We start from the raw sequence: 14,567 nt of genomic DNA on the forward strand, positions 1-14,567 counted from the left end.
AGCAGATGCTCAATTTTGCCGGCGTCGGTTCTCGAGCCCGCTGACAGCCACGGGCTCGGAAACCGGACACCGGCAAAATTGAGCGTCCGGTTTTTGGCCCGACAGCCACTGGCCCATTTAAAAAATTTTTTTTAAATTTTTTTTACTCTTCGGGACCTCAGACTATCGCCATGATATTAAGTCGGAGGGTGCACAGAAAAGCAGTTTTTACTGCTTTTCTGTGCACTTTCCCGGTGCCGGCAGAAACTAGCGCCTACCTTTGGGTAGGCGCTAATTTCTGAAAGTAAAATGTGCGGCTTGGCTGCACATTTTACTTACTGAATCGCGCACGAATACCTAATAGGGCCATCAACATGCATTTGCATGTTGAGGGCGCTATTAGGTGCAGCGGGTTGGACGCGCGTTTTCCTCCCCTTACTGAATAAGGGGTAAGGGGAAAACGTGCGTCCAAGGGCAGGTTAACAGTGCGTTCCGTCGGAGCGCACTGTACTGTATCGGCCTGATAGAGAGGGACGCAATCAAATTAGCTTTGCTAGTTAACTGATTTGTTCTTATCCGGTATACAGAACCATTTATGTAGGGGTAAACAAAAGTAATTGGCCAGCATATGTATAGTTATTTTTTTTGTGCTACATGTACAGTGTAGTTTTGATAGTCTACTACTGTCTCGTAAAATGTCTAGATATGGTAGAGAAGTGTGAAATTCTGCTAGAAATATCCTATGGTATTGCAGGACTAAATAGATCTACCAACTTGAATGTTGAGGAATGCTTACAGTATACACCATACATAAAATTTAGCTTAAAGATGGTTCCAACCCAGATTTATTAGATTTTCAATTCGTTTAGTGCAATGAATTCAATTTTTTTAGTTGACAAAATATTTTGAAATGTAAACGGAAATATGGTTACTGCTACTATTTTGTTTTAATTTATTGTAATTTATATTTTCAACTAACAGGTCCAGGTATTATCTCATCGCCTTATGCAGGGGCTGCTGGATTTGCCCCAGCTATTGGCTTTCCTCATTCTGCAGGTAAGTCTTACAATACCCAAAGCTAGTTATCCTGCTTTTATATATATTGAAGAATCTCTTCTAGGAATCAACTGAGTTACCAGCCAGGAATGTAAGACTAGGGAATTTGAAAGACAAATTGTGAAGCTTTGATAGTTGAACTATATGATGATTTCTTACAGATAACTACAGTTCTGATGCTTTCTTTCCTGTCTATTACTTGATAAATTTTCAAACAGAATTGCTTAGTCATACTCTGGGAAGTGTTTCTCCCATTGGGTAGCTTATGTACTTGGCGTCCTCTGTTCTCTCTAACTGCTTCATCAACATGTTTGAGCAGTGTGCCAAAAAGGGTGCGTGAAAGATGTTGGCCTGCTGGTGATGGAATTTTTTCTCCTTCTCCAGTACAGTCTGACCCAATCTGCATATTCAGGCTCAGAACAGGGCATGTGCAGCAAGGACACCCCACACCCCTAGGAAAAACACTGTGAAGCAGAAATGACTCTGAACTCTTCTGTGGCAGCACACAAGAATTCTTTTCTTGGGAAACTGGAATAGAAAATTGAATAAATAAGAAAAATAAATGGATTTGGTCTGCTGTGACCAGCCCAATAGATGAGGAAAATAGCGACTCAGCTCACTAGTACAGGTTATACTGCATCCTGTCTAGAATCTCTTAGTTCAGTTCCAGGTGATACAGATAGGGAATATTAACCTCTTGCTGTCTGATCTAGAGAATGACCACCTGCTGTTAGTCCTCCAACATCCCTTCTTGGTGGCTAAAATGGTCACCGCTCAAGACTCGTCCTCTCCACAATCCCTGTGGTTGTCTGTGATGGTAGCCTCACAACTGTTCATGCTGTTTCCTCATGGGGAGAGTTTTATTTCTCATGCTGCTCTTCTCCATTCCCCAGGCTCATATGAGTGATCTTTCAACCTCCTCCCAGGTTGAGGGCTCCTGTATTTTGTGGACCTTTTTTGTTCTAATGTGAGTTGGTACACATTTTGTTGTCCAAGTGGATCTTTGAAGTATGAGTTCTTTAGGCTCCACCCCCTTCACTGTTGTCTAGATTGTCCAGAGTCATCTCCTCCATCACAACTGGTTGCTCTGTGGGTTTGTCTGGGTTCCTAACTGCAGCAGCATCAGGTGGTTCTGCAGCTTCACCTCAGTTTGTATTGGCATCTGATTGTTCCATGGCTTCACCTTAACCCATGTTGGTGGTTGTGCTTTTCTCACAGGACAAGCAGGATGGTTGTCCTCACAAATGGGTGACATCGAGGATGGAGCCCACCACGGAAAACTTCTGTCAAAGTTTAAACAGAACTTTGACTGGCCCCTACTGGGCATGCCCAGCAAGGCACTGACCCTGCAGCCAGCAGGGGTCTCCCTTCAGTCTTCTTTTTTCCGCGCAGCCGTTGCCACGCGGTGAAAGGAGCTCTCTAACCACGTTCCTGACAGGAATTTGGAAGTTAATTTCCTAAGAAAATTTGCCCCTCAGGGGTCTCCCTTCGACAAATTTTTAGTCATCTTACGGAACCCGGTAAGTTTTTTGCCTTTTTCCATCGACTACCGTCGAATTTGGCCCTTGAGGCCTGTTGGCACTTACCGATCGCCAGCCTAAATTTTGGCTTCAGGCCATGGCAACGGGGTTCCGCCGTTGTCCGGATTGTACCCGGACTATGTCCATCACAGACCCCCACAGGGTTTGTGTGATGTGTTTGGGTAGTGAGCATGATGTCCTGACTTGCACCAAATGTGCCTTAATGACACCCAAGGGTCGCAAAGCCAGGATGGAGAAGATGGGGCTCCTCTTCCATGCACCCACCCCAACACCATCGATAGCATCGACGTCATCGGAACCGGCACCGTCGAAGTTGTACCATCATCGTCAACCCTCCGGTGACCGTCCGCCATCGATCGCTTCTCGGCCGTCGACTCCCGTCCCTTCCCCGGATGGGCGAGGGGATCGGAAGGAAAAACACCGCTATCGACGGCACAAATCTCGGCCTGTCGAGGATCCACAGCCATCGACCTCTGCTCAAGCCGAGCCACCGACAAAGAAGCCGCGAACAGACCGGACACCCTCCACGTCTCGTTCGCAGGCATCGAGGAAACCCTCACCCTCCCGGGGTGCGGGGGCCGTGATCCCACCGGTTACGGTGGTCCCTCCGGCCCTGCCTCAGCCTCCCTCTCCCGTCGAGCCGGGTATGGTTACCCCTGGTCTCCGGGCAGAACTGGACCGGCTGGTCCAGGAGGCCATCGAGAAAGCGATGAAGAAATTGCAACCTCCATCGGCACCGTCTCCGGCACCGGTTCCAGTGCCGCCCCCAGCACCGACACCGGCACCGGCTTCGCCACCGAGGAGGGAACCGACCACCGAGCCGTTGATACAAGCGCTAGCACCGCTACTGAGCCGCATGGAGGCGCTCATGACGGCCCTTCCATCGGTGATTCCAGTGCCATCGACAACACCACCGTCTCAGACTGGATTTTCATCGGCAGGAGAAACACCGTTCCGGATTCCCCCTTCCGGGGTGGTTCCATCGGTGCCTTCTGGTATATCTCCACCGATATATCCTTCGGTTCCATCCATTCCACGCCAGGCACCGATTCCATCGACAACACCGAAGCCATCGATGCCATTTCTGGTTCCACCTACGGCACCGATTCCACCTCGGTTTCCATCGATGCCTTTAGAGCCTCAGCCAGGTCCATCAGGGTTACAAACCCCACTTGATCCCTACGATACCTGGGGTGATGATGATGATACATCTTCTGACACGGATTTGCCTTCGCCTCCATCTCTTACAGAGAGTAGAAAAAGATCTCCTCCTGAGGATCTATCTTTCATTAATTTTGTGAAAGAGATGTCAGAAGTTGTACCTTTTCAACTACAATCTGAAGCTGATGACAGACACCAGATGATGGAACTCCTTCAATTTCTGGATGCTCCAAAAATCATCGCTTCCATCCCTATACACCAGGTGTTTTTGGATCTGCTCAAGAAAAACTGGGAATCTCCTTCATCAGTGTCCCCAGTTAACAAAAAAGCTGACTCCACCTACCTTGTCCAGTCAGCACCAGGTTTCCAAAAACCTCAACTGGATCATCGCTCTGTTGTGGTTGAGTCCGCGCAGAAGAAGGCCAAGCGTCTTAAGCCACACTCTTCTACCCCACCTACCAGGGACAACAAGTTCCTAGATAGTGTTGGACGGAAAGTCTATCATGGAGCTATGTTGATTTCACGCATAGCTTCATATCAACTTTATATGACTCAGTACAACAGAGCCATCCTTAAGCAGATGCAAGACTATGCTGACACGTTACCAGACCAATACCAACCGCAGCTTCAAGCCCTTCTTCACAAGGGATTTGAGGCAGGGAAGCACGAGATTAGGACTGCCTACGACATATTCGATGCTTCCACAAAAGTTTCAGCCACAGCCATCTCTGCCAGACGTTGGGCTTGGTTAAAATCATCCAACCTTCGCCCAGAGGTTCAGGATCGTCTTGCTGATTTACCCTGCTTAGGCGATAATTTGTTTGGAGAGCAAATTCAGCAGATTGTGGCGGAGTTGAAAGACCACCATGAGACGTTGAAACAACTCTCATCTGTCCCACCTGAGCTGACCTCCAAGCAACCGCAAAAGAAAGACTCTAAGAAGTCATTCTTTCGACCACGCCGTTATTACCCTCCATCGGCCAGGCCTCGTCCAGCTCGATCCTCTACTAGGCCTCAGCCGCGTCAGCCTAGGAAACAAAGGCCTACTGTAGCCCCTCCTCCTGGGCCTGCGGCTGGCCTTTGACTCCCCTGTAGGGAGCACATGCCAAACCCCTCTTCTGGACATCCCTGTAGGAGGTCGACTGTACCATTTTCTACAACCTTGGTTGCAGATCACCTCAGATCAGTGGGTGCTAACAATTATCGCACAGGGTTACCACCTCAACTTCATAACTCTTCCGGCAGACTCCCCGCCTCTTCAAGCGTGGAGTCTATCCACCCATTTGGCTCAATTACAACAGGAAGTATCCCTTCTTCTGCAATCAAATGCTATAGAACCTGTTCCTCCCTCTCAACGAGGCAAGGGATTCTATTCCAGATACTTCCTAATACCAAAGAAATTGGGGGGACTACGTCCCATTTTGGACCTTCGAGCCCTCAACAAATACCTTCAAAAAGAGAAGTTCAAAATGGTAACCCTAGGCGCGCTGCTCCCTCTGCTACAAAGAGGGGATTGGCTGTGCTCTCTCGACCTCAAGGACGCTTATACCCACATTGCGATCACACAATCCCATCGCAAATATCTGCGGTTTCTAGTTGGCCACGACCATTATCAATACCGTGTCCTCCCTTTCGGTCTAGCTTCTGCCCCACGAGTCTTTACCAAATGTCTCGTAGTGGTAGCAGCATTCCTCAGGAAGAAAGGTGTCCACGTCTACCCATACCTGGACGATTGGCTAATCAGGGCCTCCACCCAACAGATAGCTCAATCCTCCCTAAAATTGACAATTCAAACACTCCTTTCCTTAGGGTTTCTCGTCAATTACGAGAAATCTTGCTTAGTCCCGTCTCAAAACTTATCCTTCATTGGGGCAAACTTGGACACCTTACAGGCAAAGGCTTACCTTCCTCTTCAGAGGGTCCACACCCTAATGTCCCTGGCTCGCCAGCTCCAGTCTCAGAACACTGCCACGGCTCGCCAGTTCCTCATTCTCCTAGGGCACATGGCATCCTCGGTTCAAGTCACTCCCATGACCCGACTAGCCATGAGAGTAACACAATGGACTCTACGACACCAATGGATTCAAGCTTTTCAGCCTCTGTCCTCCATAGTCACAGTCACACAAGCGCTGCGCCTATCCTTAACCTGGTGGACGACTCAGGTCAACCTCCTTCAGGGCTTACCCTTTCTTCCACCGGATCCGCAAGTAATCCTAACCACCGACGCTTCTCACATCGGTTGGGGAGCCCATGTGGACGACTTTCAAACCCAAGGGTTATGGTCCAAAGAGGAAGCCGAACACCAGATCAATTTCCTGGAACTTCGAGCAATCCGCTATGCGCTCCGCACTTTCAAAGATCATCTCTTTCATCAGATAATCTTAATCCAGACGGACAACCAAGTGGCCATGTGGTACATAAACAAGCAGGGAGGCACCGGCTCCTTCCTTCTGTGTCAGGAAGCTGCGCAGATCTGGGCGGAAGCCCTCTCCTACTCCATGTACCTCAGGGCACTTACCTGCCAGGAGTAGACAATGTATTGGCAGACCAGCTGAGCCGTGTCTTCCAACCGCACGAGTGGTCACTCGATCCTCTGGTAGCGACCTCTCTGTTTCACAAGTGGGGTTCTCCCCGCATAGACCTCTTTGCGTCCCCTCAGAACCACAAAGTGGGCGATTACTGCTCTCTCATTCGGAGCCAGCACTCTCGGCCGAGGGATGCATTCTCCCTCAAGTGGACAACCGGTCTGCTCTATGCATTCCCTCCACTTCCTCTTGTGTCAAAGACTCTCGTGAAGCTACGCCAGGACGGGGGAACCATGATCCTGATAGCACCTTACTGGCCACGCCAAGTATGGTTTCCAATACTCCAGGATCTCTCCATCCGCAGGCACATTCCTCTGGGAAAGGACCCGCATCTGCTCACTCAAAACGACGGATGCCTCCTCCATCCCAACCTCCAAGCCTTGTCCCTGACGGCATGGATGTTGAAAGGTTAGTCCTTCAGCCTTTCAACCTTTCAGATTCCGTTTCTCGGGTCCTGATAGCTTCATGAAAGCCTTCCACAAGAAAGTCTTACTCATACAAATGGAAAAGGTACACATCATGGTGCACTTCTCAGTCCCTTGATCCCCTTTCCTGTCCAATCTCCAAATTCTTGGACTATTTATGGCATCTCTCTGAATCAGGTCTTAAAACCTCTTCTATCAGAATGCATGTCAGTGCGGTAGCCGCCTTCCATAAAGGTGTACAGGGTGTGTCCCTATTTCAGTACAACCCCTAGTAACACGTTTTCTTAAAGGCTTGCTCCATCTGAAGCCACCCTTACGTCCTCCGGCCCCATCTTGGGACCTTAACCTGGTTCTTGGTCGTCTAATGAAACCTCCTTTCGAACCTCTGCACTCCTGTGAGTTAAAGTATCTCACATGGAAAGTGTTATTCCTTTTGGCTATCACTTCAGCTCGCAGGGTTAGTGAATTGCAGGCCCTAGTTACCTATCCGCCTTACACTAAGCTCCTGCAGGACCGGGCGGTACTTCGCACTCACCCTAAATTTTTACCTAAGGTAGTTTCTGAGTTTCATATTAATCAATCCATCATACTACCTATCTTTTTTCCCAGGCCCCACTCCAACTCCGGGGAACAGACTCTGCATACCCTAGACTGCAAACGATCTCTAGCTTTTTATCTAGACCGTACAGTTGCTCACAGGAAGAGCACTCAATTATTTGTCTCTTTTCATCCTAACAAGTTAGGACATCCTGTGGGTAAGCAGGCTCTTTCCTCCTGGTTGGCGGACTGCATTTCTTTTTGCTATCAGCAAGCTGGCATTCCCTTTCAAGACCGTGTGAAAGCACACTCTGTGAGGGCCATGGCGACGTCAGTGGCACACCTTCGATCGGTGCCGCTTCCTGACATCTGCAGGGCTGCAACCTGGAGTTCTCTCCATACCTTTGCAGCCCACTATTGTTTGGACAAAGCTGGAAGACAGGACTCCATCTTCGGCCAATCTGTCTTGCGTAACCTTTTTCCAACGTGATGTACCAACACCCTTCCACCTTCCCGGTAGGGTGCGGATGCCCTTTACCAAATTCCACCCCAGTTGTAGTGCCTGTTGCACGTCATTGGGTGCATTTGGTGCAAGTCAGGACATCCTCAGCTCGGTACTCACCCATTTGTGAGGACAACCATCCTGCTTGTCCTGTGAGAAAGCAAATGTTGCTTACCTGATGTAACAGGTGTTCTCACAGGACAGCAGGATGTTAGTCCTCACGAAACCCGCCCGCCACCCCGCGGTGTTGGGTTTGTTTTGTTTTTACTTTCTAGGCACTGCCTGTAGCTTTGAAAATCAGACTGAAGGGAGACCCCTGCTGGCTGCAGGGTCAGTGCCTTGCTGGGCATGCCCAGTAGGGGCCAGTCAAAGTTCTGTTTAAACTTTGACAGAAGTTTTCCGTGGTGGGCTCCATCCTCGATGTCACCCATTTGTGAGGACTAACATCCTGCTGTCCTGTGAGAACACCTGTTACATCAGGTAAGCAACATTTGCTATCTGTTCAGGGCTCATTGGAGGCATCATGTTCAGTGAGGATGCCACAGTGAATTGCACAGTCCAGATTACTGTTACCTGGTCAGTCCTTGGAAATAGGATTCTGTATCCTCAGCCTTGTTCACTGTATCCCAACAGCGTGCCCACTGTGGCTCTGTCTGCCATCTTGGAACACTTTGCATTAGGGACAAACGTGTAGGTCTTGCAGCCAAATGCCCTCAGGTGACTCTTGCAAGGTGTTGTGCTGTGCCACATTTTGTCTTTGTTGGTAGTGGGTTCTGCAGATAATTTGTAGTCATCAGTGCCTCTCCCCAGAACTTGTCAGGAAGGTTGTCATCCAGCAACGTGCCCTTTGCTATTTCTGTCAGTGTGCAGTTCTTTCTCTCAGCTATGCCATTTCATTTGGGAGTATAGGACACTGGTCACTTGAGGTACTCTTGTTGCTCTCTCCATGTACTCTCCTCCTTTGTCCACACAGATGGTTCAGGGTTTATGCTGGAATATTTTTGTTGCTGCCATGTTCTCCTTTAGTTTTATCTAGTGTTTCACTTTTATCTCTCCAGGAGGGTAGGTCTTTGTGTACCTGGAGTGTAATCATGAATGAAGGTCAGGAAATATCTGTTTCCAGAAAAGGTGATCGTCTTCATTGGTCCATACAAATCACTATGGATTGACTCCAGTGTCTGACTTGTTCTGCTGTGACCTGCATCTGGCAGCGGCATATGTTGCTTTGCCTTTCAGATAGTGTCTATCCACGGGATATCTTTAAATCATTTGCTTGTTCAGCAGTTCCCTTATTACATCTGTGCTCCAGGCACCTGTGCCATGTGTATATGCTTTGACTTCCTCATCTATGCAGAAATTTCTGTACAGGGTGTTAGCTGCAACCCCTTGTATACCACTATGCCTGTCCCCTTCCTAATTGTGCATGCATTCTTGCAGAAAGGGACAGTGAAGCCCTTACGTCCCAGGCATTTTACTGACAATAGGCTGCCTTTCAGGTCTGGCACAAACAGCATGTTTTTAATGAGTATTCTGTGCCTATGTCCAGCAGTGATGGCACATCTAAGTTGCTATTCCTCTTTCCCCCATCATAATGCATTTCCCGTCTGCTGGGTACATTTTATCTTTCACAATGTAATTGATGTCTGTGACAAAATCTTTTACTTATGTGGCTTGTTGCTCGAGAATCAGTGTGCCAGTCTTCCATATTATCCTTTCAAGGTGTTTCAAATGCATTTCCAAAGCAATTCATTGTTTCTCGGTCTACTTGCATGTTTAGCTGCCTCCGTTTTCTCAGCTAATAGCTGTTGGCCCTCAGGTTTCAGACCCGGGCAGTCCTTTTTCAAATGCCCCATCTTTCTGCAGTAATTACGTTGCTTAGGTTGCAACTGTCCATAAGCTGCACCCCTTTCTGTTTGGCTATCTTTGCCTCTCTTGAGAGCTGTACCTGCACACACAAGCTTTACCCCCTACTGTGTGAAGAATGTTTTGCTCTACTGGATTTTTACACCATTCCTTCCCCCTGCAGTAAGGGCAGTTTGAAAATCTTTTGTCTCATTCTCTCCTTCCCCATCCTGGGTTGCTTCATGGTGATTGCCTTTGTCAACTCTAATCTCACATTTCTGTGAACAAATTAATTTTATGAGTCTCCTTTTCACATAGTCCAGGATTAATTCATATTCTGATCTGGGTTCTAATACATTTGAGGGCATCATAAGAGTCAGCAGTTTGCACAGAAATTTATCAGATACGGAAGTTCAAAATGGAAATGCTGCAGAAAAAAGACATTGTGGGATGTCACATACACGGGATAGACCTACTGAAAATGTACAATGTGCGATTAGAGAGAGATTGGTACAAAGTATTTCTCTACTTGTTGAGGATCATCAATTAATACACATGAGTTGCCATTACTAAGCAAATGTGGGAAAATTGAAAGATTGCATAAGAGGTGTAATTTACAGTAAAATGTTTCAGCTTTGCAAATTATACAATTTAAGGCTGAAAGAATCTCAAGAAATGTTGCACATATTAAAATCATGTTAAAAGAAAAATCGGATCAGGATGCATGGGAGAAGATTTGAAAGGTTATTTACTTATATTTAATTTTGTTGCTGCTCAGAGGTCTGCTAAAAGCCATGCTCTGAGTTAATTGCTTTTTTTTTTTGTTGTACTCATGATTTGTGGTCACAGGAGATTGCCTGCTTTTTCAACATGCTTCAGGCTTGTTGTCATTCCTATGTTCCCTGGATCGCCACAGCCTGAATTCAGAACTTTTTTCTCAGGGTCTGCAGCTTTCTCTGAGCCCATAACCTGATAGTTTTTCTCCTTCTCCAGTCTGTCTGTTTAGGGTCAGAACCGGGTAGGTGCAGTGGTGAATTCCCATGTCTAATATAACTCTTCAGTAGCAGCACTCAGGAAATTGTGATTAGAAAAATAAACATTCTGTCCACAGTCACATGGTTCTTTACGTACCTAGGGATTGTGCTGGTGTGACCAGCACAATAGGCAGGGAGGAAGATGGAGACTCGGCTCACCAGTGTGGGCTGATTCTAGACCCATTCAAGGTCAAGTGGTATAGCCCGGGAACATTTAACTTATCTGGTCTGGAGAATGACACCTGATGTTGGTCCTCCAACAGTCAGACCAACAAGACAAGGTGGGGAGGCAGTACATGGCTAGTAGTGCTTGGGGGTTTTTTTCCCCAAGAGAAAATCTAATTTTTAAAAATATAAAAATTAGGTGTAAAATACTCTTAAAATTAAAGCTTATTGCTCTTATGTTGTGTTCATGTACATTTAATGAACATAAATACTGTAAACATTTTTTCAGTTGCAAAGCACTAATTTTTCAAGTGAAAAGTGTGTAATGAGCTTGACAGGTTTATGAACATAGAATGGATGGAACACGTTTTCAATGACAGTTCTTTTTGTTTTTTTTAACTGGATATTCCTTATTCACCTACCATGCATGACACAATTACCCCTTCTTCTGAATTACAGTTCTGTATGTTTACCGTAGATGTTTTTGGAACAAATAAGTTTATCTGGGCTTTCAAGTCTGTTAATTATGGATCCAGTACTGGGATATATTTCCAGTCTTCATTAGCAGGAAATGCTAATGACTAGCACTAGTTGAACATCCTATCTGTCTGTAATATTTTGATAGAAAAGTATGTATATTTAATATAATTAAAAAATATATTTGGTATGCATCCACATGTGGGTTTTTTTGCCCAGTTTCTTGAGTAAGTAATATTTTTTTTTTGTTATGCGTATTTGGTTCCTGCCACAGTCAAGGCCCTCCCCTCCCCATCACTCACTCTTAGGGGAATTCAGAATGTCACTTTCTATTTGGAACCATATAGTAAGAGGTGACATGAGCAATCATTACATTGTTTTTTGATTAGCAGTTTTCTCCTGCTCCTTTGGGCTTCCAGCTTAGTTGAAAACGGCGTCTGAGCTATAACAATATGAATCTTCATTCACAACCACCCAGATATTTGTACACTATTTTATATTCTCCTCCCAGCTCACTTAAGTCTGTCAGTGAAATAATTGGGCTAAGTCTAGGTCCACACACCATGGCTCCTTCTGGAACCCTGCAACCGTGGATCCTAAATTCAGCCACTGTTGCATGATGTCTGGGATTACTTTCCCCCAGGGGCTATGAAGGCTATCTCTTCAGCATCCCTGGGGAATAGAAGGCCTATCCAGGGAATTGACCCCCCAGCTCCTCTGCATGACAATACACAACATAGCCAGTGGGCCTGAGCATGCCTTTTGTATTTGTTTGAGTATAATTCCCCAGAACTGGGTCATAATTTCCCTGCCTCCACACACAGGCATCAAGTTTGACCCCCAAATATTTCAAACTTGACTCTGGCTCTGAGCGTAGTCCTCTGTGTATTCTCTCCAAAACCCAAGTGCAGAGAAACCCACACAGTCCATCAGTTGTGACTAATAGAAAATCCCTATATAGCAAGGGGAAATACATGGCAGAGATGGAATGGTTTACCCTTTCCTCTCAATACCTACTGTTTCTAGTAGCTCCCAGAGAAAAGAGATAATACAATTTCTATTTTGGACCAGGGTCCAGATGCACCCCTTGATGTATCCTATTGAATCCCTTATGATACATCCAGTCAGATTTGTGGAATATTTACAATGAATATGCAGGAGATACATTTGCGTACATGGGATTACCAGTGCATACTAATTTCTTATGTATAACACTGGGGAACACAATTTTCGCTGCATTAGATCTGACACTTGTTTTTGACTATCTTTTGACATCTGAATCCAAAAATGACCCCAATTTTTCTCTATCTCGTCAACTTTTTAAGGTACAGGATACCCTCCCTTTGTCCCAAAAATCATACAAAATGTACATTCAAAGGAAATAAAAGAAAAAATTATCTGAATATACTGTTTATATAGTTAGTTTATTCATACAAAGGCTATATATTGTTACTGTAAGTCAAATTGTGTACAAGTAGTAAAGTTCTGCTACCAAACATACATATAAAGATAAAAATGTATGCTTATAGCTTTTCCGGCAGTATTCAATCTGTAGACAATCTCGCCTGATGCTCCAACAATAGTCAGCCATCATATGTACATCCCATCTACCCTGATACTGTACCTCCATGACCTTCAAATCTTGGTGGAATCGTTCACCTTGCTCATCACTGATTGCACCAAGATTTTTCGGGAAGTCAGCAAGATGGCTATGCAGAAAATGCACCTTGATGCTCATGTTGCAACGAAGCATTTTGAAGCTCTCCAAGAGTTTCTGGACAATTTTGGTGTAATTCTGTGCTCGTGTATTTCCAAGAAAGTCCTTGACAAGGTTTTTGAATGACAACCAAGCATTCTTTTGGAGTTCTGACATTACAGCAATTCTGGCTCTTACCGCAAAGTGCGAAAACGTTATCACAGTTTGCGGTAATACCTATGCGAAGCGCTAAGATAGCGCATATTGTTTCAAAAGTACTACTTTTGCCCCTAAATGTTTCTACCTAACTTGTAAACTTCATCATTATTCCTATAGTCTATCTTTAGCTCAACTCTCCGCCCTGTTAGTCTTTGAACAGTTTGAGAGTTATTTGAGATGTAATTTCTCTTTGCACACTGTTATTTGTCTTTCCGCTTGTTACACTGTAAACAGATGTGATGTGCAAACGAATGTCGGTATAGAAAAATGATAGATAAATTTTGCGTTAAACAGCCTATTACCATAAAACACGCCCTTTTTCCTATCACATGCGATATTTAGTGCATTTTGATAAATCCAGGCCTAAGAGGCTGTAGAGAAAAAACTTGACATGATAGAAGAAAATTAACTGCAGTTTTGAAATCAGCATGCCTATTTGTCTAAAACAGCTGAAAAATCAAACAGGAATTATGTTAAAAAATTGTTCCCCAGTGTAATCATTGTGAATATCCTGAAAAACCCAACTGACTGTGGCTTCACCAAGATGGTTTGGGAAATCCTGTTCTATAAGACAGATCAGACAGAAGCGAACCCATTTACACTGTTCATGAGCTCCAATTTATCCATTTATTTCTTTTCTGCCATTTCTAAAGTACTTGCTTTTGTTGATTTACAAAATAATTAAAAATATATATCTAACATAACACAAAGCAAACATGCGCTAAAAACACATCAACAAAACAGTATTAAAACAAAACATAGTAACCTTAACAAGTAATGCGGAGAAAATCTAGGAATATCGGAGACCTTATTGTGCTTCAAAAGCCTGTGCAAAAAATAGATTTTGACCTATTTCCAAAGCATTATGTAATCAAACTCCGAACACATCTCAAAAAGAGAAGTGTGTTCCAAACCATGGGGCTCACAGCTGAAAAAAAAGTTAGTATGGCTCTTGACCAAATGGGAATCTTTGACACAAAGGACACTGGATTGGGCCCTTCTTAACTATCTGGGGCCAAAAATATTGTGATCTCAGAGTTCCGCAGGGTCATATTCGATCAACAAACTTCACATAAGCAGAGATATCACCTATCCTGACCTAACCACCTTCACAGTGGTAGATAATGAGGGTCATAGGATGTTACCAACGTATAGATTCAAGTTTGATGTTTATCTCTGTGGGAGGTGGCCTTGGCCAGACTGAAACCCACCCTGTAAATCGAGTGCCAGCAGGAGTAATTTACACCAGCTCTAATATAATCTAGAATTTGCCCATTTAATTTTTGGTATGTGTGCCAGTCAGTTTAACTGTGTAGAGAGTACCATTTTATGAGTTAAATTGGAGATG

General features: G+C 45.1%; 1 protein-coding gene across 4 annotated transcripts in view; it reads left to right on the forward strand.

Annotated features, from left to right (window-relative positions):
- PTBP3 (polypyrimidine tract binding protein 3) overlaps positions 1-14,567 on the forward strand; it is a 389,014-nt gene that overhangs the window by 324,818 nt on the left and 49,629 nt on the right. For all 4 annotated transcript variants that reach the window (XM_029614330.1, XM_029614322.1, XM_029614348.1 and 1 more), the window contains one exon: positions 961-1,035. In XM_029614330.1, coding sequence (XP_029470190.1) covers positions 961-1,035 — 75 coding nt within the window. The remainder of the gene's footprint in view (positions 1-960; positions 1,036-14,567) is intronic.

The sequence above is a fragment of the Rhinatrema bivittatum genome, chromosome 1 (genome assembly GCF_901001135.1).
Source record: "Rhinatrema bivittatum chromosome 1, aRhiBiv1.1, whole genome shotgun sequence".
NCBI classification, from domain to species: domain Eukaryota; kingdom Metazoa; phylum Chordata; class Amphibia; order Gymnophiona; family Rhinatrematidae; genus Rhinatrema; species Rhinatrema bivittatum.